This window comes from Carcharhinus amblyrhynchos, chromosome 12 (assembly GCF_965287045.1).
Source record: "Carcharhinus amblyrhynchos chromosome 12, sCarAmb.v2.hapA, whole genome shotgun sequence".
In the NCBI taxonomy this organism is placed as follows: domain Eukaryota; kingdom Metazoa; phylum Chordata; class Chondrichthyes; order Carcharhiniformes; family Carcharhinidae; genus Carcharhinus; species Carcharhinus amblyrhynchos.
In genome coordinates, this window is record NC_137335.1 from 31,248,001 (window position 1) to 31,273,727 (window position 25,727).

The following is a 25,727-nucleotide window of genomic DNA, read 5'->3' on the forward strand; positions in this document are numbered from 1 at the left end:
ATCTATCTCCTGCTGTATCCTCTGATGTTCCTCATCGCTACCCGCAAATCCACCAACCTTTGTGTCATCTGCAAACTTACTAATCAATCCAGGTATGTTTTCCTCCAAATCATTTATGTATATTACAAACAGCAAAGGTCCCAACACTGATCCCTGAGGAACACCACTCGTACAGCCCTTCATTCAGAAACACACCCTTCCACTGCTACCCTCTGTCTTCCATGACTGAGCCAGTATCCAATTGGCCAGAGAAAGCAGCAAACCTGAGCACTGGGAGAAATTTAAAATCCAGCAGAGGAGGGCAAAGGGTTTCATTTGGAAAGGGAAAATAGAATACGAGAGTAGGCTTGTAGGAAACGCAAAAACTAACTGCAAAAGCTTCTATAGATATGTGAAGAGAAAAAGATTGGTGACGACAAATGTAGGTCCCTTTTCAGTTAGAATCATGTGAATTCACAATGGGCAACAAAGAGATCCGCTGAACAAATATTTGGATCTGTCTTCACTAAGGAGGACACAAATAATCTTCCAAAAATGCTAGGAGACAGAGGGTCTTGCATGGAGAAGGAACTGAAAGGAATCCTTATTAGGAAATTGAATTGGGGAAGTTGCTGGGATTAAAACCCGATAAGTTCCTAGGACCTGATGTTCTGCATCCCAAAGTACTCAAGGAAATGACCATAGAAATAGCGGACGCATTGATGATCATTTTCCAACATTCTGTAGGCTCTGGAGGAGTTCCGATGGATTGGAGAATAGCTCATTTAATCCCACTTTTTAAAAAAGGGGGAGAGAGAACCACTGTTTGTAGACCGATTCGCCTGACATCGGTGGCAGGGAAAATACTGGAGTCAAATAATAAGGATGCAATAACTGAGCATTTGGAAAGTGGTGACAGGATCCAAGTTAGCATGGATTCACTAAAGGGAAATCATGCTTGACAAATCTTCTGAAATGTTTTTGAGGATGTGACCAGTTGAGTAGACAAGGTGAACCAATGGAAGTTGTGTATCTGGACTTTTAAAAGGCTTTTGACAAGGTCCCATGCAAGAGATTAGCAAGCAAAATTAAAGCTCGTGGTATTGCAGGTAATGTATTCATGTGGACACAGAACTGGTTGGGTAGAAAGCAGAGAATGGCAGGCAGTGGCCAGTGGGCCACTGCAAGGTTCAGTGCTGGGACCCCTGCTATTCACACTATATATTAATGATTTGAACGAAGGAATTGAATGCAATATCTCCAAATTTGCAGATGACACTAAACTGGGTGGCAGCGTGTGCTGTGCGGAGGGTGCTAAGAGGCTGCAGAGAAACTTGGACAGGCTGACTGAGTGGGCAAATTCTTGGCAAATGGAATATAATGTGAATAAATGTGAGGCTATCCACTTCGGTGGCAAAAACAGGAAAGAAAATTATTATCTGAATGGTGACAGTTTCGGAAAAGAGGAAGTGCAATATGACCTGGGTGTCATGGTGGAAGAATTGCTGAAGGTTGGCATACAGGTACAGCAGACAGTGAGGAAAGCTAATGGCATGCTGGCCTTCATAGCAAGAGGATTTGAGTATAGAAGTACGGATGTCTTGCTGCAGTTATACAGGTCCTTGACGAGTATTGTTTAGAGTCTTGATCTCCTAGTTTGAGGAAGGATGTTCTTGCTAATGAGAGAATCTAGCAACATTTCACTAGACTGATTCTTGGAATGGCAGAACTGACATATGAAGAGAGACTGGATTGACAGGGCTTGTACTCACTGGAATTTAGAAGAATGACGTAGAACATAGAACAGTACAGCACAGTACAGGCCCTTCGGCCCTCGATGTTATGCCAAGCTTTGTCCGAAACCAAGATCATAGATCATAGAACCCTACAGTGCAGAAAGAGGCCCTTCAGCCCATCAAGTCTCCACCAAACACAATCCCACCCAGGCCCTACCTCCATATCCCTACATATTTTACCCACTAATCCCTCTAACCTATGCATCCCAGGACACTAAGGGGCAATTTTTCTAGCAAGGCCAATCAACCTAACCTGCACATCTTTGGACTGTGGGAGGAAACCAGAGTGCCCAGAGTAAACCCACGCAGATACGAGGAGAATATGCAAACTCCACACACAGTGACCTGAGATGGGAATTGAACCCAGGTCCCTGGAGCAGTGAAGCAGCAGTGCTAACCACTGTGCCACTCAGATCAAGCTGTCCCACTCCCTATCATTCTGGTGTGCTCCATGTGCCTATCTAATAACCGCTTGAAAGTTCCTGAAGTGTTCAACTCCACTATCACAGCAGGCAGTGCATTCCACACCCCAGTCACACTCTGAGTAAAGAACCTACCTTGGACATCCCTCCTATGTCTCCCACCATGAACCTTATAGTTATGCCCTCGAGTAACAGCTGCATCCACCTGAGTCTCTGAACGTCCACTCTATCTATCCCCCTCATCATCTTATAAACCTCTATTAAGTTGCCTTTCATCCTCTCTGCTCTAAAGAGAAAAGCCCTAGCTCCCTCAACCTTTCCTCATAAGACCTACCCTCCAAACCAGGCAGCATCCTGGTAAATCCCTTCTGCACTCTCTCTCCAATGCTTCCACATCCTTCTTATAGTGAGGTGACCAAAACTACACACACTATTCCAAATGTGGTCTCACCAAGGTCCTGTGCAGTTGCAGTATAGCCCCACGGCTCTTAAACTCAAACCCCCGTTAATAAATGCAAAAACACTATAAGCCTTCTTCACGGCTCTATCCACTTGAGTGGCGACCTTCAGAGATCTATGGATGTGAACGCCAAGATGTCTCTGTTCCTCCACATTCCTCAGAACCCTGCCGTTGACCCTGTAATTCCATTCAAGTTTGTCCTACTAAAATGAATCATCTCGCGCTTATCAGGGGTAAATCCATGTGCCACGTTTCAGCCCAGCTCTGCATCCTATCAATGTCTCTTTGCAGCCTACAGCAGCCCTCCACCTCATCCACTATTCCACCAAGCTTGGTGTCATCAGTAAATTTACTGACCCACCCTTCAGCCCCTTCTTCCAAGTCATTGATAAAAATCACAAATAGCAGAGGACCCAGCACTGATATCTGTGGTACACCACTGATAACTGGTCTCCAGTCTGAAAATTTTCCATCCAGCACCACCTTCTGTCTTCTGTGAGATAACCAATTACTTATCCAATCGGCCAAATTTCCCCCTCTCCCACACCTCCTTACTTTCTTCATTAGCCTATCATGGAGAACCTTATCAAACACCTTACTAAAATCCAGATATACGACATCAACTGCTCTACCTTCATCTACACACTTTGTTACCTCCTCAAAGAATTCTATCAGATTTTTGAGGCAAGACTTACCCTTTACAAATCCGTGTTGAGTATCCCGGATTAAGCTACATCTTTCCAAATGGTCATAAATCCTATCCCTCAAGACCTTTTCCATTAACTTATCGACCACCGAAGTAAGACTAACTACAATTACCAAGGTCATTCCCATTTCCTTTGTTGAAAAGAGGAACAACGTTCGCCACTGTCCAGTCCTCTGGCACTATCCCTATGGATAGTGAGGACCCAAAGATCAAAGCCAAAGGCTTTGCAATCTTGGCCCTTGCCTCCCTGTCGACCCTCAGGTTTTTCAAAATTGTTAATACACCTTCCCTCAGAACATCTACCTCCTCCAGCTTCTCAGCCTGTATCACACACTCATCCTCAAAAACATGGCTCCTCTCTTGGTAAACACTGAAGAAAAGTATTCATTCATTGCCTCCTATTTTTTTCTGACTCCATGCACAAGTTCATAATTACTATCCTTGACTGGCCCCAACCTCACCCTAGTCATTCTTTTATTTCTCTCCTGAGAGTAAAAAGCCTTGCGGTTTTCCTTGATCCAACCCACCAAGGATTTCTCATGCCCCCTCCTAAGCCCTTTTTTAGCTCATTCCTTGCTACCTTGTAACCCTCAAGCGACCCAGCTGAACCTTGTTTTCTCATCCTCACATACGCTTCCTTTTTCCTCTTCTGTGAACCACGGTTCCCTCACTTGGCCATTTCCTCCCTGCCTAATGGGGGCATACCTATCAAGGACACACAGTATTTATTTCTTGAACAAGCTCCACTTTTCATTTGTGCCTTTCCTTGACAGTTTCTGTTTCCATCTTATGCTTCCTAATTCTTGCCTAATTGCATCATAATTACCCCTCCCCCAATTATAAACCTTGCCCTGCCGTATGGCCTAAATGAGAGGGGATCTCATAGAAATATATAAAATCTTGATGGGACTGGACAGACTTGATGCAGGAAGAATGTTCCTAATGTTGGGGAAGTCCAAAATTAGGGGGCCACAGTCTAAGAATAAGGGGTGAGCCATCTCAGACTGAGATAAGGAAGAACTTCTTCACTCAAACAGCTGTGAACCTGTGGAATTCTCTACGACAGAAAGCTGTTGGGGCCAGTTCATTAGATACGTTCAAGAGGGAACTGGACATCGCCCTTGTGGCTAAAGCGATCAAGGGTTATGGAGAGAAAACAGGAGTGGGACACTGAAAATGTATGATCGGCCATGATCATATTTAATGGTGGTGCAGGCTCGAATGGCCAAATGGCGTACTCATGCACCTATTTTCTATGTTTTCATGTTTTGTAGCCAATCATATGACCTTCATGATAATAAAACACTGCTGTTTGTCAACTTTCACCACATGCAAGGATGACATTAAGTTCAGCTATCACATTATAGTGGGTATGAACAAACTGGGGTTTCAAGGTTCAAAGCAAAAATTACAGGCTACATGGTATTGCATCCACGTGCCCAATTGCACTCTAAAATGGTTGCTAGTGTTTCTTTCGTTGCAATTTATGTCTGAAGGTGCATGTGTACCAAGTAATGCCCAGTTTAGTTTTAGAATTGGAGTTAAAATTGCACTATGCTTTCAATGCTGTCTAATGGAGTGAGTACATGGACTGGAGTTATTTTAAAAATCTTGTTACATTTCAAATTATATTCAAGATTGATCCAAGTTAGAGGCATTGATATATGATATTGTCATTGGACAATCCAGAGATCCAAGGGAATGATCCGGGGATCCAGGATCAAATCCCACCCATGGTGGATGGTGAAATTCAAATTCAATAAAAACCTGGAATGAAAGTCTAATGACCAAATGTCGACTTGCAAAAACGCATCTGCTTGGCTGTTAGAAGTTCTTGGGGTGAGCAATAAATGCTGTTCGTGAGAGAGGCAGTGAAGAAGAGTCAGGGAAGGATCCAACAAGTGGGAATGTTAGGGAATAAGTGAAGTGGTGTTAAGTAGAAAATGTTATATTTTGCTTATATTTCAAAATTTATTTTCTAGAAGTAATTTCATTCCTGAATTTAGGAATTCAGAATTTCAACATAATGTTTTCTGAGAAGAAAGGTCTTATACACGGTTTTACATTTAATGGAAAATATAATTTGTTTCATGTTGTTTCTTTAAAGTTGCACTTTTCAGGAACACAGCTACGATGTTTAGCAGGAAATTATTGTACCTGGATAAATTAGGAGGAGAAATTACATAAACTAGAATTGTTTTCCCAGGGAATTTGAAAAGTTAAGAACTGATTTGATCGAACTTTCAAGGCATTAAGTAGAACAGATTGGGTAGTGAGGGAAACTGTTCCCATAGGTTGGGGTCTCATGTTAGGTCACACAGTCGAAAAATTAGAACCAGATCTTTCAAGAATAAAACTAGAAAAACTTCTTCCAAAACTCATGGATCAACTGTGAGCACATTAGATTGTAGACAAACGTGAGAGAGTAAGTAAAGCAAATTACTGCGGATGCTGGAATGTGAAACCAAAAGAGAGAATGCTGGAAAATTTCTGCAGGTCTGGCAGCATCTGTAAGGAGAGAAATGAGCGGACATTGACATTTTGAGTCCAAATGACCCTTTGAGATTTTCCAGCATTTTCTCTTTTGGTTATGAGAGAGTAAATGGCCTATTCCTGTTAGCTTTTTTTAAAGAGTGAGCAAAGGCACAATGGACCAAATAGCCCTTTATGAATTAGCAACTAACTTTGAGCAAAGGCATTAAATGTAATTTTTCTCTCGACACATCAAAGATTAGTGAATCTTTAAGTACATAAGCTTGCTGTACGTCATCTCTTGTATATTTACATGCATACACACATACCTATCTATATACATAGAAAGTAGGAGTAGGCCATTTATTACAATCACGGTTATCAGCGAATTCAATACCCTTCCCCCAATATCCCTTGATCCTTTTAGCCCAAGAATTGTATCTAATTCCATTTTGAAACCACACGATGTTTTGGTATCACCTACTTTCTCTGGTAATGAATTCCATAATTCACCACTCTCTAGGTGAAGAAATTTCTCCTTACTTTAAAGGTTTACCCCTTATTCTCAAACTATGACCTATAGTTCTGGACTTCCCTACCATTGGGAGTATTCTTTCTGAATCTACCCTGTCTAATTCTGCTCAAATTTTATGTTTCCATGAGAATCCCCCCTCACTCTTCTGAACTGTAATGAATATAATCCTGTCCAAGTTAGTCTCACCTTGTATGACAGTTCTGCCATCTCAAGGTTCAGCCTGGTAAACCTACATTGCACTACCTCTAAAGCAAGAACATCCTTCCTCAGATAAGGATACCAAAACTGCACACAATACTCCTGGTGTAACCTCACCAATGCCCCAAATAATTGCAGTAAAACATCCTATTCCTGTACTCAAATCCTCTCACTAAAAGGCCAGCATACCATTTATCTTCTTTACTACCTGCTTGCTTTCAGCAACTGATGCACAAGGACACCAAGCTTTTGCTGAGTATCCATCTCTCAATTTACACACATTCAAATAATTGCTACTGAAGTGAATATCTCACATTTATCCACATTATACTGCATCTATCATGCATATGGCCACTAACTTAGTCTGTCCAAATCACAATGAAGCATCTTTGCATCCTCTTCACAGTTCACACTCTCATTCCAACTTTGTATCGTCTGCAAATTTGGAGATAATACACTTAATTCCCTTGTCCAAATCGTTAATATATAATGTGAACATTTGGCGTCCTAGCACAGTTCCAACTGGTCCTAATATTTGAGACAGTACTTCAATCAAACCAGGTGTAAAAGTCAAAGCAGCCATCTGGATTTTTTTTTGTTCGATCATGGGATGTTGAAATCGCTGGCTGGGCCAGCACTTACTGCCCATCCCTGAGGGCAATTAAGAGCAACCTGGATCTGGAGTCACAAGTAAGCCAGACCAGGTAAGGCTGAAAGTTTCCTTCCTTAAAGTTCATTAATGAACCAGATGGGCTTTTACGACAATCATTAGACTTTTATTTCCAGATTCTTATTGAAATTTCACCAACAGCCATGGTGGGATTCCCAGAACATTTCCCTGGGCCTATAGATTACTAGTCCAGCGACAATACCACTATGCCACTGTCTCCCGAAAGGAGGAATATGGATGTTTCAGACATCTGACTTTATTTCAGTTGTTACCATTAGTTATTCTGGTATGTTGTGGAAATGTTGCTGTTTTCATGTCACAATATTGCAAGAAGCTGCAAATTCACAAAGCACCATATTGGAAATGCTAATCTCTCTAGATTGAAGAGCTGTGAAATTTATTTTCAGATAAGCGTTTGTAGAGAAAGTTATTTTACTAATATTGTCTCTCTTTAGAATCCCAGCTAAAGGATAACCCAGCCTTTTCCATGTTAAATGATTCTGATGATGATGTGATTTATGGGTGAGTTACATTCTGACATAGTTTATGATCATAACTTGGACATTTTTGACAATTTAAGCATCAGTTGTTCCAGAAAATTTTATTCCTTTTTAGGAATGTAACATTTTAGTTCTGCAAGCTTTCAATGGCTGATTGTAAGATTATTAATTTCTCGTTCAGCCTCCTCAAACATTGTAATAAAAATTGCACAATGCCTCTGAGAGACTGTTTCCCAGGCGGTGTTTTTTTTGTAAATGTGATGCTGACCAACTGGCCTGGGGATTATGGGCTAGCTTGTGGAAAAAGAAAAGAACAGTATTTTGATTCTGCACCACTCAAGCAAATGAAAGGTATTGATTAGAAGATATAAAGGAAAATGCTCAATTTTTGGTTTGTATTACCACCATTTCTGGTGCATACCTATTCTGGTCCCCTGCTTGGACATAATTCTCGGGTTTACACTGAGAAAAGGTGAAAGCTGCATTGGTTGATTTTGTTTTTTTTCCAATAATGCAGCGCAGTGGCATGGTGGTTAGCACTGCTGCCTCACGGTGTCAGGGACCCGGGTTCAATCCCTGGTTTGGGTCACTGTCTGTCCGTGAGTCTGCATGTTCTCTGCGTCGGTTTCCACCGAGTGCTCCAGTTTCCTCCCACAATCTGAAAGACATGTTGGCTAGGTACATTGGCTATGCTCAATTCTCCCACAATTAACCCGAGCAAGCGCCAGAGTGTGGCGACTAGGAGATTTTCACAGTACCTTAATTGCGGTGCTAATGTAAACCTGCTTGTGACAATAATAAATAAAATAGTTGTGTATCTTCACTTTTTGGGAGTGTAAGATGTATCATGATCTAAAAGTTCAAAGAAGAGTGTTTCATTTGTTCTACATTAAACATTCAAGACCTAGCTTAGCTAGGCAGGGACAACTTATAATTTATTTATTAGTCACAAGTAGGCTTACATTAACACTGCAACGAAGTTACTATGAAAGGTACTGTGGGCGGCATGGTAGCACAGTGGTTAGCAGTGCTGCTTCACAGCTCCAGAGTCCTGGGTTCGATTCCTGGCTTGGGTCACTCTGTGGAGTTTGCACATTCTCCTCGCGTCTGCGTGGGTTTCCTCCCGGTGCTCCGGTTTCCTCCCACAGTCCAAAGATGTGCAGGTTAGGTTGATTGGCCATGCTAAGGAATTGCCCCTTAGTGTCCAGGGATGCGTAGGTTAGAGGGATATTTAGGGATATGGGGGTAGGGCCTGGGTGGGATTGTGTTTTGTGCAGACTCAATGGGCTGAAGGGCCTCTTTCTGCACTGTAGGGTTCTATGAAAATCCCCTACTTGCCACACACCAGCGCCTGTTTGGGTACACTAGGGGAGAATTTAGCATGGACAATACATCTAACAAGCACGCCTTTTGGAGTGTGGAAGAAAACCGGAGCACCCAGAGGAAACTCAGGCAGACAAACAAACAAAGAACAACACAGCACAGGAAACAGGCCCTTCAGCCCAACAAGCCCACACCGCTATTTTAACATTGAGTGCCCTCTTCTACCTATGACCTTTGACCACGCCTATTGGACTCCACAATAAAGGAATTACAACCAGGTTGAGGAACGCCTAATTTAGGGACAATTTGCAAACACCAGTCAGCCTAAGAGCATGTTTTTGGGGTGTAGGAGGAAACCGAAGCACCCAGAGAAAACCCACGCAAGCACAGGGAGAATGTGCAAACTCCCACAGACACTGGCCCAAATCCATGTATCTGCACAGCAAACAGTGATAGTTCATGAGCTGTCATGTTGCCTGTCAGCTGCTCCAGTTTAAGCATACACTAATGACATGAAGCACTAGGCAACTCTCAAAGCAACACCCAAGGGCAGCTCTCGCACGACCCACCGCGTGTATGCCCCTTGTTGGACAACAAGGCAGACCGAATCGCCTGTGGATTTAAAAAGAGACATCAGTCAACATGCACAACTTATACAGACATTCACGGAATCCCCAGAAGCTCAAACGTAAGACAAGTGAGCCATAAAATATATTGGACGATCCACAGGAATCAATTGATTCCCAGGAACGTCCTAAGGCTCTTGATCCTTATTTAGAACAATCCTTTGTATCCCTCCATCTCTAGTCCGCTGATGTGCCTATGTAAGTAAGCCTTAAACAACTCTAGCGTGCCTGCCTCCACCTTACTTGGCAGTGCATTCCAGGCCCCCACAACCCTCTGTGTGGAAAAACCTCCCTCTAACATCCAAATTATACCTCACCCCTCTCACCCTAAGCCCGTGACCCCTCGTAATTTTTGTATCCAATCTGGGAAAAAGCTTACCACTGTTCACTCTATCTATATTCTTCATAATCTTATACACCTCTATTAGATCTCCCCTCATTCTCCGTCTTTCTAAGGAGAACAGCCCCAGTTTGCCCAATCTCTCCTCATTAGCTCAGTCCATCCATACCAGGCAGCATCCTGGTAAACCTCCTCTGCATGTCCTTCCGGTAGTAAGGCAACCAGAACTGGGTGCAGTACTCCAAATGCAGTCTAACCAACGTTCTATACAACTGCAACATTAGACGCCAGCCTTTATACTCTACAACCCTTCCTATAAAGGCAAGCATACCATAAGCCTTCTTTGCCACCTTCTCCACCTTCAAGGACTTGTGTACTTGCACCCTTAGGTCCCTCTGCGTTTCTATACTCTTAATAGTCCTACCATTTATCGTATAATTCCCCCCTACATTATTTCTTCCAAAATGCATCACCTCGCATTTATCTGGATTAAATTCCATCTGCCGTTTCGCTGCCCAATATACCAGCCTATCTATATCCTGCTATGTTGCCTGACACTGCTCATCACTACCAGCAAGTCCAGCCATCTTCATGTCATCTGCAAACTTGCTGATCATACTAGTTACTCCCTCTTCCGAGTCATTTATGTATATTACAAATAGCAAAGGCCCCAGTACTGAGCCCTGCGACACTGCTGCTTCACAACTCCAGGGACCTGGGTTCAATTCCCGGCTCGGGTCACTGTCTGTGTGGAACAAAGAACAAAAACAGCCCGGGAAACAGGCCCTTCGGCCCAACAAGCCCGCGCCGCCATTTTAACATTACCAGTCCCCCCCTCCACCCATGACCCTTATCTATTGTTTATGGCATTCCACATTGAGGGAAACTAATTTAGGGACAATTTATTACCTCCAATCAGACTAATAGCACATCTTTGGGGTGTGGGAGGAAACCGGAGCACCCGGGGAAAACCCACGCAAGCATGGGGAGAATGCGCAAACTCCCACAGACACTGGCCCAAATCCATGTGTCTGCACAGCAAACAGTGATAGTCACTGAGCTGACGTGTTGCCCAGCATCTGGTCCAGTTTAAGCACACACTAACGACATGAAGCACTAGGCTACTCTCGAACATTCAAGAGCAGCCCTAGTACAACCCATCACGTGTATGCCCCTCGTTGGACAACAAGGCGGACCAACTTAAAACCTGTGAATTAAAAGAGAAAAACATTAGTATCATACCACATCCTTTTACATTACCAGGGACGTCCCAATGCTAATGAACCTTATTTAAAACAATCTCCTATATCCTCCCATCTCCAACCCACTCATGTGCCTCTCTAAGTAACTCTTAAACAATTCCAGCGTGCCTGCCTCCACCACCTTACTTGGCAGAGCATTCCATACCCCCACTACCCTCTGTGTGAAAAACCTCCCTCTAATATCTGTGTTATACCTCTCGCCCCTCACCCTAAGTCTCTGGCCCCTCGTACTGTGGAGTTTGCACATTCTCCTTGTGTCTGCATGGGTTTTCTCCAGGTGCTCCGGTTTCCTCCCACAGTCCAAAGATGCGCGGGTTAGGTTGATTGGTCATGCTAAAATTGCCCCTTAGTGTCCTGGGTTGTGTAGGTTAGAGGGATTAGCGAGTAAATATGTAGGGATATGGGGAGGGAGAGAAGATAGGGCCTGGGTGGGATTGTGGTCGGTGCAGACTCGATGGGCCGAAGGGCCTGTTTCTGCACTGTAGGGTTCTATGTTCTATGTTCACACCGCTAGTCATGATGTGGGTATGCCGGCGTTGGACTGGCGTAAACACAGTAAAAAGTCTGACAACACCAGGTTTTAGCAACCGCTAGTCACAGACCTCCAGCTGGAAAAAGACCCTTCCACTACTACTCTCTGTCTCCTGTTACCAAGCCAGCTCTCAATCCATCTAGACACCTGTCCTTGTATCCCATGAGCCTTAACCTTTTCCACCAACCTATCATGAGGGACTTTGTCAAACGCCTTACTGAAATCCATATAGACGGCATCCACGGCTCGTCCTTCGTCGACAGTTTTTGTCACCTCCTCAAAAAATTCTACCAGGTTCATAAGGCACAACCTCCCCTTTATAAAGCCATGTTGCCTATCACTAATCAGATTGCCATGCTGTAAATGCGCATACATCCTATCTCTAAGAATCCTCTCCAGCAACTTCCCTACCACTGATGTCAAGCTCACCAGCCTATAATTACCCGGGTTATCCCTCCTACCTTTTTTAAACAACAGTACCACGTTTGCTGTCCTCTGGGACCTCACCTGTGTCCAAAGAAGAGACAAAGATTTGCGTCAGAGGCCCAGCAATTTCATCTCTCGTCTCCCTAAGCAGCCTAGGATAAATACCATCAGGTCCCGGAGATTTATCAGTTTTAATACTACCTAAAGACCCTAACGCTTCCTCCTTCGTAATGGATATTTCCTCCAACGGGTCTACAGCTCCCTCCAAAACACTACCAGACAACAAGCCCCTCTCCTTCGTGAATACTGACGCAAAGTATTCATTCAGGATCTCTCCCATTCCCTCGGGCTCTAAGCATAGTTCCCCTCCTCTGTCCCTGAGAGGTCCAATTTTTTTTTTTCTCTAACCACCCTTTTGTTCCTAACGTATGAGTAGAATGCCTTTGGATGTTCCTTAATCCTGTCTGCCAAGAGCATTTCGTGCCCCCTTTTCGCCCTTCTAACTCCCCGTTTGAGTTTCCTCCAAAGTTCTCTCCGTTCCCAGTTGCTTGGACCTAACATAGTCTATCTCTTTTCTTCCTCACCAAGTCCTCAATATCCCTAGTTATCCATGGCTCTCTAATCCTACCTTTCCCATCCTTCCTCTTAACAGGCACATGTCTGTCCTGCAACCTTATCAATTGTCCCTTAAAAGACTCCCACATGCCGAACGTGGACTTAACCTCAAACAACCTCTCCCAATCAAAGTCGGAGGTGTGGTAGATAGTGAGGAAGGGTGTCATAGTTTGCAGGAAGACTTAGACAGGTTGCAGAGCTGGGCCAAGAGGTGGCGGATGGAATTTAATGCGGAGAAGTGTGAGGTAATTCACTTTGGTAGGAATAACAGATGTGTCGAGTATAGGGCTAACGGGAGGACTTTGAATAGAGTGGAGGAGCAGAGGGATCTAGGTGTATGTGTACATAGATCCCTGAAAGTTGGGAATCAAGTAGATAAGGTTGTTAAGAAGGCATACGGTGTCTTGGCGTTTATTGGTAGGGGGATTGAATTTAGGAGTCGCAGCGTCATGTTGCAACTGTACACAACTCTGGTGCGGCCGCACTTGGAGTACTGTGTGCAGTTCTGGTCCCCACATTACAGGAAGGATGTGGAGGCTTTGGAGAGGGTGCAGAGGAGGTTTACCAGGATGTTGCCTGGTATGGAGGGGAGGTCCTATGAGGAAAGGCTGAGGGATTTGGGGTTGTTTTCGCTGGAAAGAAGGCGGCTAAGAGGGGATCTTATTGAAACAGATAAGATGATTAGAGGTTTAGATAGGGTGGATAGTGATAGCCTTTTTCCTCTGATGGAGAAATCTAGCACGAGGGGGCATGGCTTTAAATTAAGGGGGGGTAGTTATAGGACGGATGTCAGGGGTAGGTTCTTTACCCAGAGGGTGGTGAGGGATTGGAATGCTCTGCCTGCTGCAGTTGTAAATGTGCCTAGTTTGGGGGCGTTTAAGAGATCCGTGGATAGGTTTATGGACGAAAAGGGATTGGTTTAGGTTAGTGGGTCATTGTTTTTTAACTGGTTGGCGCAACATCGTGGGCCGAAGGGCCTGTTCTGCGCTGTTATGTTCTATGTTCTAATCAGTGGCTATAAGTTCCTGCCTAATCCGGCTGTAGCTAGCCTTCCCCCAATTTAGCATCCTCCCCTTTGGACAGCACTCATCCTTTTCCATTAGTATCCTGAAGTAGACAGAATTGTGGTCACTATTTGCCACATGTTCCCCTACTGAAACCTCAACCACCTGACCAGGCTCATTTCCCAGAACTAAATCCAATATATAGCCCCCTCTCTAGTTGGGCTAGCTACATACTGCTCCAAAGAGCCTTCTAGTACACATTTTACAAATTCCTCCCTGTCCAGACCCCCAGCCCTAGGCACCTTCCAATCCACACCACGGAGATTAAAGTCTCCCACTACAACAACCCTATTTTTTCTGCACCTATCCAGAATTTCCTTATATATACTTTCTTCCACTTCCCACGGGCTATTGGGTGGCCTATAGTATAACCCCAGCATAGTGATTGCTCCCTTCCTACTCCTGAACTCCACCCACAGCGACTCATCTCCTGACTCCTCTAAATAATCCTCCCTCTGCACCACTGTAATGTGCTCCCTAACTAACAACATCACTCTCCACCTCTTTTTGACCCTACTCTGTCACACCTGAAACACTTATACCCAGGAATATTTAGCTGCCAGTCCTGCCCTTTTAACCACATCTCTGTCACTGCAACCACATCTAAATTCCTTCCACATCTAAATTCCTTGTAAACATTAAGGCCTTAAGTTCATCCGTCTTACCCGTTACGCTCCTCGTGTTAAAACAGACGCACTCCAGACCTCCAGGCCCACTCGAGTCGTCCTCCTCCAGGATGATTTTCCTCTCGTCTAACCTTACCCCGGCACCCAACTCGCTCCCAATCCCAGTGCCTACTGAGCTATTGGTTTCATCCCCACCCCCCCCCCTCCACATTAGTTTAAACCCTGCCAAAACGCTCCAGCTAACCTCCCAACTAAGATATTTGTGCCCCTCCCATTTAAACGTTCCCCATCCCTCCTATACAGGTGCCCTTCTCTCACGAAAACTTCCCAATGATTAACAAATGTAAAACCCTCCGTCTTGCACCAATCCTTCAGCCACGCATTCAGTTTAAGGATTTCAGTATTCCTAGCCCCACTGTTACCAGGCACTGGTAGCAGCCCAGAGATTGCCACCCTGGAGGCCCTGCTCTTCATTCTGGCACCCAACTCCCTAAACTGCCTACGTATTTCCCCCCTACTCTTCCTTCCTATGTCCTTCTCACCTGTATGCACAATTACATCTGCTTGATTCCCTTTGTCCTTCAATATTCCTTCTACCCTCTCTGAAACATCATGTACCCCTGCTCCAGGGAGGCAGACTACCATCCTGGAGTCTCGCTTTTTTCCACAGAACCGTCTATCTATTCCTTTAACCCTCCCATCCCCCACCACTATCTCACTTCTAGTCCCCTTCCTTCCCTCTAAGGCGATCTGGTCCTCCTGTCTTACCTCTGGAAGATCACCTCCCTCATTTGTTGCCTTTCTCTTGATGTTTCGGGAGACTACCACTGGGGTCCTCTTTGGAACATGACCCTTCTGCTTTTTCCCCTTCCTGACGGTTACCCACCTGTCCTCCCCCTTAGGCCCTGGTGTCTGCACTTGACTATGGTTCCTATCCATTGTTGCTTCGTTCTCCCTTACTAAAAGTACATCCTCAAGCCACAGCTCTAGTTCCCTGACTCGGTCCCTCAGACACTGCAGCTCCAAACACTTAACACAGATGTAGACTTTCGGGATACGAGTTGTCTCCAGAAACTCCCACATATGACACCGAATGCAGTAAAATCGTCTCCCAGTTGAACCTGCCATTTCACCTTTTGGAGATCAAAACACAAAAAGGGAACAGAAAAAAAGACAGCAACAGAAACACCCATCTCGCCTATGGGGGAGAATGTGCAAACTCTACACAGACAGTGACACAAGCCAGCAATCGAATCCGGGTCCCTGGTGCTATGAGGCAGCAGTGCTAACCACTATGCCACCTTGCCATTCTGATGATTGACATAGAAATATAGATAATAGACCAGGAATAGGCTGTCGGACCCTTCAAACCTGCTGTGCAATTCAATACAATCCTGGCTCATTCTCCATCTCAACACCATACACCTGCAATCTCCAAATAAATTGATTATTGATTAGGGATAGTCAGCATGGTTTTGTGAAGAGTAGGTCGTGCCTCACAAACCTTATCAAGTTTTTTGAAAAGGTGACCAAAGAAGTGGATAAGGGTAAGGCACTTGATGTGGTGTATGTGGAATTTAGCAAAGCGTTTGATAAGGTTCCCCATGGTAGGCTATTGCAGAAAATGCAGATGCATGGGGTTGAGGGTGATTTAGCGGTTTGGATCAGGCATTGGCTAGCTGATAGAAGACAGAGGGTGGTGGTTGATGGGAAATATTCAACCTGGAGTTTAGTTACAAGTGGTGTACCTCAGGGATCTGTTTTGGGGTCACTGCTGTTTGTCATTTTTATAAATGACCTAGATGAGGGTGTAGAAGGATGGGTTAGTAAATTTGCTGACAACACCAAAGTCGGAGGAGTTGTAGACAGTGAGGATGGATGTTACAGTTTGCAGAGGGACATAGATAAGCTGCAGAGCTGGGCTGAGAGGTGGCAAATGGAGTTTAATGGGGAAAAGTGTGAGGTGATTCACTTTGGTAAGAGTACAGAATATACGAGCAGAGAGATCTTGGTGTACGTGTGCATAGATCCCTGAAAGTTGGCACCCAGGTTGATAAGGTTGTTAAGAAGGCGTATGATGTGTTAGCTTTTATTGGTAGAGGCATTGAATTTCGGAGCCGTGAGGTCATGTTGCAACTGTACAAAACTCTGGTGCGGCTGCACTTGGAGTATTGCATACAGTTCTGGTCGCCGCATTATAAGAAGGATGTGGAGACATTGGAAAGGGTGCAGGGGAGGTTTACCAGGATGTTGCCTGGTATGGTGGGAAGGCCTTATGAGGAAAGGCTGAGGGACCTGAGGCTGTTTTTGATAGAAAGAAGAAGGTTGAGAGGTGACCTAATTGAGGCATACAAGATGATCAGAGGGTTAGATAGGGTGGACAGTGAGAGCCTTTTTCCTCGGATGGTGATGGCTAACACGAGGGGACGTAGCTCTAAATTAAGGGGTGGTAATTGTAGGACGGATGTCAGAGGTAGGTTCTTTACTCAGAGGGTAGTAAGGGTGTGGAATGCCTTGCCTGCAGCAGTTGTGGACTCGTCAACTTTAAGGGCGTTCAAATGGTCAGTGGATAGGCATATGGATAACATTGGAATAGTTTAGGTTAGAGGGCCATTAGATTGGTTCCACTGGTCGGCGCAACATCGAGGGCTGAAGGACCTGTACTGCGCTGTTATGTTCTGTGTTCTAAATACCCCTTAACACCTTTAGCGTCTAGAAATATATGTATTCAATGACTTGGCCTCCACAGCCTTCTATCACTATTTACATAATACTCTGCCTTTCTGTTTCTTCATCTGAAATGGATAGCTTCCCATTTATCCACATAATACTGCATCTGCCATATGTTTGCCTATTCATAGAATTGCTACAGTGCAGAAGGCAGCCATTCTGCCCATGGAGTCTGCACTGACTCTCTGAAAAAAATCTTACCCAGGCCGTACCCCTACCCTATCCCTGTAGCCCTGCGCATTTACCATGGCTAAAATAACTCAACTTGTCTTGGTCACGTTGATCACCAAACTTCCCCCTCATCACCCACATTCCCACCAAGTTTCATGTCATCAAACTTGGAAATATTACTTCAGTTTCCCTTATCCAAATCAAGGACAGAAATTGTGAATTTCTGGGGCCCAAGAACTGATTCTTGTGGGACCCCGCAAGTCACTGTCTGCCACTTCAAAGAAGACCTATTTATTCCCAATTCTTATGTCCTGTCTGCTAACCAATTCTCAATCCATGCCAATGTTACCCCCCAATCCTATGTGTTTTTATATTATGTATTAATTAATGTTGGGACTTTATCAAAAGCCTTCTGAAATTCCAAAATACACCTTGTCTATTCTAGTTATGTCCTCAAATAAATCCAGTAGGTTTGTCAAGCATGATTTCCTTTCAAAAGCCCACGTTGGCTTTGTTTACTCTGTTAATAGGATACTTAGAAAATATCAACCAGAGTAAACAAAGTATCCTGTTATTACATCCATTATAATAGACCATATAATAATCCATTATAATAAAGAATTAGGGAGCAAAAGATGGGAACAGAAACTGTCAGGTAAAGGCACAACTGAAAAGTGGTGCTTGTTCAAGGAACAAATACTGCGTGTCCTTGATAGGTATGACCCTGTCAGGCAGGGAGGAAATGGCCGTGTGAGGGAACCATGGTTCACAAAGGAGGTTGAATGGCTTGTCGAGAGGGACAAGGAAGCGTACGTAAGGATGAGAAAACAAGGTTTAGTTGGGTCGCTTGAGGGTTACAAGGTAGCAAGGAACGAGTTAAGAAAAGGGCTTAGGAGAGGTAGAAGGGCATGAGAAGTCCTTGGCGGGTTGGATAAAGGAAAACCCCAAGGCTTTTACTCTTGTATGAGAAATAAAAGAATGACCAGGGTGAGGTTGGAGCCGGTCAGGGATAGTAGTGGGACCTTGTGCATGGATTCCAAAGAGGTAGGTGAGGCATTGAATGAATACTTTTCTTCAGTGTTTACCACGGAGAGGGGCTATGTTTTTGAGGATGTGTGTGTGATACAGGCTGATAGGATGGAGGAGGTAGATGTTCTGAGGGAAGATGTATTAGTAATTTTGAAAAACCTGAGGGTTGGCACCCAGGTTGATGAGGTTGTTAAGAAGGCATACAGTGTGTTAGCTTTTATTGGTAGAGACATTGAATTTCGGAGCCATGAGATCATGTTGCAACTGTACAAAACTCTGGTGCGGCCGCACTTGGAGTATTGCATGCAGTTCTGGTCGCCACATTATAAGAAAGATTTGGAAGCATTGGAAAGGGTGCAAGGGAGGTTTACCAGGATGTTGCCTGGTATGGTCGGAAGGTCTTATGAGGAAAGGCTGAGGGACTTGAGGTTGTTTTTGTTAGAGAGAAGAAGGTTAAGAGGTGACCTAATTGAGGCATACAAGATGATCAGAGGGTTAGATAGAGTGGACAGTGAGAGCCTTTTTCCTCGGATGGTGATGGCTAACACGAGGGGACACAGCTTTAAATTGAGGAGTGATAATTATAGGACGGATGTCAAAGGTAGGTTCTTTACTCAGAGGGTAGTAAGGGTGTGGAATAGAACAAACAAAGAACACAACAGCAAGTTGTGGACTTGCCAACTTTAAGGGCGTTCAGATGGTCAGTGGATAGGCATATGGATAACATTGGAATAGTTTAGGTTAGAGGGTCATTAGATTGGTTCCACTGGTCGGCGCAACATCGAGGGCTGAAGGGCCTGTACTGCGCTGTTATGTTCTATGTTCTGTAAGTCCCCTGGGCCAGGTGGGATATATCCTAGGATACTTTGGGAGGCAAGAGATGAGATTGCGGAGTCTTTAGCTTTGATCTTTGGGTCCTCACTGTCCACAGGTATTGTGCCAGAGGACTGGAGAGTGCTGAATGTTGTTCTTCTCTTCAAGAAAGGAAATTGGAATGACCCTGGTAATTATAGGCCAGTTAGTCTTACTTTGGTTGTCGATAAGTTAATAGAAAAGGTCCTGAGGGATAGGATTTATGACCATTTGGAAATATGCAGCTTAATCCGGGATAGTTAGCACGGATTCGTGAGGGGAAAGTCTTGCCTCACAAATTTGATTGAATTCTTTGAGGAGGTAACTAAGTGTATAGATGAAGGTAGAGTAGTTGATGTCGTATACATGGATTTTTTAGTAAGGCATTTGATAAGGTTCCCCATGGTAGGCTAATGAAGAAAGTGAGGGTAGAACAAAGAACAAAAAGCAACACAGCACAGGAAACAGGCCCTTCGGCCCAACGAGCCTGTGCCGCCATCTTAACAAAGCATTTTCCTACACCTACCTTAACCCGTGTGTATGCATATGGTACTTCCATTGGAAACCAGATTCAGGGGAGAATAATTTGGGGACAATTTGTTACACCAGTCAGCCTAAGAGCACATCTTTGGGGTGTGGGAGGAAACCGGAGCACCCGGAGGAAACCCACACAACCACAGGGAGAATGCGCAAACTCCCACAGACACTGGCCCAAATCCATGTATCTGCACAGCTAGCAGTGATAGTCACTGAGCTGTTGTGGTGCCCATCTGCTGGTCCAGGTTTAAGCACACACAACAACACGAAGTACTAGGCCACTCTCGAAACATCCAAGAGCAGCCCACGCACGACCCACCGTGTGCATGCCCCTCGTTAGACAACAAGGTGGACCGATGCACCTGCAGAGTAAAAGAGACAAAACATCAACACATGTAGCATTAGATTTCTAGTAACGTCCCGAGGCTCTGACCCTTATTTAAAACCGTGTCCTATAACCCTCTATCCCTGTTTCACTCACGTGCGTATCTAAGTAAACCTTAAACAAGTCCAGCGTGCCTGCCTCCACCACCTTACTTGGTAGTGCATTCCATACCCCCAAGATCCTCTGTGTGAAAAACCTCCCTCTAGTATCCAAATTATACTTCTCCCCCCTCACCCTTAGCTCGTGACCCCTCGTGATATTTGTCTCCAATCTAGGAAAAAGCCTGCCACAGTTTACTCTATCTGTACCCTTCATTATTTTATAGACCTCTATCAGATCCCCCCTTAATCTCCGTCTTTCTAAGGAAAAGAGCCCCAGTTTACCCAATCTTTCCTCATAACCCAGTCCTTCCGTACCAGGCAGCATCCTGGTAAACCTCCTCTGCACTCTCTCCAGGGTCTCCACGTCCTTCCGGTAGTAAGGTGACCAGAACTGGACGCAGTACTCCAAATGCGGTCTAACCAACGTTCTGTACAACTGTAGCATTAGATGCCAGCTCTTATACTCTATACCCCTTCCTATAAAGGCTAGCATTCCGTAAGCTTTCTTCACAACCTTCTCCACCTGGGTTTCCACCTTCTGAGACTTGTGCACTTGCACTCCCAAGTCCCTCTGCATTTCTATACTCTTAATTGGTCTATCCTTTATCATGTAACTCCTCCCTGCATTATTCCTTCCAAAATGCATCACCTCGCATTTATCAGGATTAAATTCCATCTGCTATCTATCTGCCCAATATACCAGCCTATCTATATCCTGCTGTGTCACCTGACACTCCTCCTCGCTATCCGCCAATCCTGCCATCTTGGTGTCATCTGCAAACTTGCTGATCACACCATGTACACCCTCTTCCAAGTCATTTATATATATTACGAAGAGAAGAGGTCCCAGTACTGAGCCCTGCGGCACACCACTGGTGACAGACCTCCAGCTAGAAAAGGACCCTTCCACTACTACTCTCTGTCTCCTGTTGCCTAGCCAGTTTTCAATCCATTTGGATACCTGTCCCTGTATCCCATGAGCCTTAACCTTTTCTACCAGCCTACCATGAGGGACTTTGTCAAACGCCTTACTGAAATCCATATGGATGACATCAACGGCTTGTCCTTCGTCAACTGTTTTTGTTACCTCCTCAAAAAACTCTACCAGATTCGTAAGGCAAGACCTCCCCTGAACAAAGCCATGCTGCGTATCCCTATTCAGATCGCAACGCTCCAAATGCTTATACATCCTATCCCTAAGAATTTTTTCCAACAACTTTCCTACCACTGAAGTCAAACTCACTGGCCTATAATTACCAGGGTTATCCCTACTGCTCTTTTTAAACAGCGCTACCACATTAGCTATCCTCCAGTCCTCTGGGACCTCACCTGTGTCCAAAGAAGAGACAAAGATTTGCGTCAGAGGCCTAGCAATTTCATCTCTCACCTCCCTGAGCAGCCTGGGATAAATGCCATCAGGCCCCAGAGCTTTATCAGTTTTTATGCTACCTAAAAATCCTAACACTTCCTCCCTCATAATGGATATTTCCTTCAATTGGTCTACAGCTCCTTCCAAGACATTACAAGACACCAAGCCCCTCTCCTTCGTGAATACCGACGCAACGTATTCATTTAGGACCTCCCCCATTCCCTCAGACTCAATGCATAGTTCCCCTCCTTTGTCCCTAAGAGGACCTATTTTCCCTCCAACCACCCTCTTGTTCCTAATGAGTAAAATGCCTTTGGATTTTCCTTAATCCTGTCAGCCAAAGCAATTTCATGCCCCCTTTTCGCCCTTCTAACTTCCCTTTTGAGCTCCCTCCTGCTCTCTATATTCCTCCAGCGCTCTCTCCGTTCTCAGTGCTTAGACCCAACAAATGCCTCTCTCTTCTTCCTGACCAAGTCCTCAATATCCCCTGTAATCCATGGCTCTCTAATCCTGCCTTTCCCATCCTTCCTCTTTACTGGCACATGTCTTTCCTGCAACCTTTTCAGTTTGCCCTTGAAAGCCTCCCACTTGCCAACCATGGACTTACCCGCTAACAACCTCTCCCAATCAGTGTCCTTCAGCTCCTTCCTAATCCGGCTATAGCTCACCTTCCCCCAGTTCAGCACCCTCCCCTTCGGACAGCACCCATTTTTATCCTAAAGTAGACAGATTTGTGGTCACTGTTAGCCACATGTTCGCCTACTGCAACCTCAACCACCTGACCCGGATGTATGGGATAGAAGAAACTTGGCTGATTGGATAAGTAACTGGCTATCTCATAGAAGACAGAGGGAAAATTTTCAGACTGAAGACCAGTGGTCTACCACAGGGATCATGCTGGGTCCTCTGCTATTAGTGATTTTTATCAATGACTTGGACGAGGGGGCTGAAGGGTTACTAAATTTGCTGATGACACCAAGATTGGTGGAGTAGTGGATGAGGTGGAGGGCTGTTGTAGGCTGCACAGAGACATTGATAGGATGCAAAGCTGGGCTGAAAAGTGGCAGATGGAGTTTAATCCTGATAAGTGCGATATGATTAATTTTGGTAGGACAAACTTGAATGCTGATTACAGGGTCAACAGCAGGGTTCTGAGGAATGTGGAGGAACAGAGAGATCTTGGGGTTCATGTCCACAGATCTTTGAAGGTTGTCACTCAAGTGGATAGAGCCATGAAGAAGGCTTATAGTGTGTTAGCATTTATTAACAGAGGGTTTGAGTTTGAGAGACATGGGGTTATGCTGCAACTATACCGGACCTTGGTGAGACCACATTTGGAATATTGTGCACTGTTGTGGTCACCTGACTATAAGAAGGATGTGGAAGCATTGGAGAGAGTGCAGAGAAGATTTACCCAGAATGCTCCCTGGTATGGAGGGTAGGCCTTATGAGTAAAGGTTCAGAGATCTGGGGCTTTTCTCTTTAGAGCAGAGGAGGATGAGAGGAGTTTATAAGATGATGAGGGGGATAGATAGAGTGGACGTTCAGAGACTGTTTCCTCAGGTGGATGTAGATGTTATTAGGGGGCATAACTATAAGGTTCATGATGGGAGATATAGGAGGGATGTCCGAGGTAGATTCTTTACTCAGAGAGTGATTGGTATTTGGAATGCACTGCCTGCTGTGATAGTGGAACTTTCAAGCGGTTATTGGATAGGCACATGGAGCACATAAGAATGAAAGGGATTGGGATAGCTTGATCTTGAGTTCGGACATAGCTCAGCACAAGATCAAGGGCCAAAAGGCCTGTACTGTACTGTGCTGTATTGTTTTATGTTCTATGTTTATCAGGATATGACAGTATAGTCAATATATTACTGCATAGAATCCATAAAGTATGGAAGGAAGCCATTCAGTCCATTAAGTCTGCATCAACTGTCCGAAAGAGCACCTTACTCATCCCATCCCCAAAGCCATGTGCATTTACCATGGCTAATCCACGTAAATTACACATTCCTGGATACTAAGGACAGTTAGCATGGCCAATACACCTAACCTGCACATTTTTGGACTGTGGGAGGAAACAAAAACCTGTGCAGACACGGGTAGAACATGCAACCTCCACACACAGTCACCCAAGGTGGAATCAAACCTCGGTCCTTGGTGTTGAGGCAATAATGCTAGCCACCATGTCGCCCAGAGCCTGGAGTTATGAAATGGAGACAAAGTCACACCACAGCAGCTGGGGAAATTTAAATTCAGTTAACTAAATAAATCTAAACTAAAACAGAAGCATTAGTAATTGTGACCACGAAGCTACTAAATTGTAAAAAAAAAGTCCATCTAGTTCACTCACTAATATCTTTAAGGGAGGGAAATGTACTATCCTTACCCAGTGTAATTCCAGAGCCACAGCAATACGACTGATCATAAACTGCATTTTAAATAGCCTAGCAATTACTGGTATATTGAAGAGGAGGCTCATCATGACCTTCTCAAGGACAATAAGTGCTGGCCTTGCCACTGACTATGAATGAATAAAAGAAAATTGAAATAGTGCAGCAGGTATTTCTTTAATAACTTTGAACCTTTTCCGTGCTAGGAGTGATTATGAAGAAATGCCTCTACAAAATGGCCGTGCCATTAAATCTAAGTATAAGGACGAGTCTGACAGTGACTGAAGTACATCTTCAGACGACTAATCGTTACCAAGAATGCATACAGTATGCTGAATGCTGAAAATGAATGGAACTGAATTTTCTTAGAAATATTTTTCATGCCATCATCCTCTTGTCTAGCCCAATTCCTGGAATTAAAATCATCCCATCATGACTTCACAAGTAAATGTGACTTAAATTTGACTTACCAGTCGTGTCATCTTGCTGTTCTATTTTCATTTAATGCCTTCTGACTTGTGAACAATGGAGCAACTGTGCATGTTAAAAATGAGTTTTTTTTTTCTAAAGGGGGTATAGTTTTTTTAAATTTGAAACCAACCCATTAAGTGTCTAGAATCATTTGTACCTTGTGAACGAATATAGTGTCATGAATGTTTGTGTTTTTAGGCTAGACGCTAACTTACAAGATTTTCATGGCTGTGCAGCAGGGTTTGGGTGTAATGTTTTTAAAGCAAAACATAAAATGCTGCTTGTGAATAAATTTATTTGTTGCATTTTTAATATCAAATAAGTCTTACAGGAAATACGTTCAGCAGTAGACTAGGGGATGAAATTCTTTTTCCTATCAACATTAGTACAAAAAGCAAATCTGAATATAAAATATTCTACTTTACAAAGTGGGATTTCATTTTTTAGATTGTTGAAGCCTGGAATTTCAACTTCAATTTTAGTTGATGCTGCTTTTAATGAGGCTGTAAATTGTACCTTTGTTAAATGAAATTTATACAGTTTTGGAGCTGATATCTGCAAGGAATCTGCAGAAGTTCATTTGCTCTGATCATGTCATTGCAGCAAATTACGGTTTTGGGGGTTTGTTTTTTTCACAACACTAGTAAAAATCAACTGCTGCTCCATAATAGTAATTTTTTGACTCTTAACAAATCTTGGGAAGATTCTGTATCCTTAGGTTGGCTGACTTATTTGTTTTGATGTAGTACTTAATATTAAACTTTGGGAAGTATTTTTCTGCAATATTAACTGTAAATTACAAAATTAAATATGGACAATTCAAATTGTGAGTACCTTGTTTCTCTTCTCCCTGTATATCTTAATGTTTATTGATATTTTATCCTAACTAATTCTATATTTATTAAACTTTTGCTTCTATTGGAAACTACATTTGCTGGTTTTCTTTAAAGAACAAAGAAAATTACAGCACAGGAGCAGGCCCTCCGGCCTTCCAAGCCTGCACCGACAATGCTGCCCGACTGAACTAAAACCCCCTATCCTTCCGGGGACCATATCCCTCCATTCCCATCCTATTCATATATTTAAAGTTCCAGCTTAACAAAGCAAAAATAGTTCATTTCAACATGATGACAA

General features: G+C 44.0%; 1 protein-coding gene across 3 annotated transcripts in view; it reads left to right on the forward strand.

Moving 5' to 3' along the window:
- tmem181 (transmembrane protein 181) overlaps positions 1-25,489 on the forward strand; it is a 214,792-nt gene extending 189,303 nt beyond the window's left edge. For all 3 annotated transcript variants that reach the window (XM_080200317.1, XM_080200318.1, XM_080200319.1), the window contains 2 exons: positions 7,694-7,760; positions 24,329-25,489. In XM_080200317.1, the coding sequence (XP_080056443.1) occupies positions 7,694-7,760; positions 24,329-24,407 (146 nt within the window). In that variant the 3' untranslated portion in view covers positions 24,408-25,489. The remainder of the gene's footprint in view (positions 1-7,693; positions 7,761-24,328) is intronic.
- The last annotated feature ends 238 nt before the right edge of the window (positions 25,490-25,727 follow it).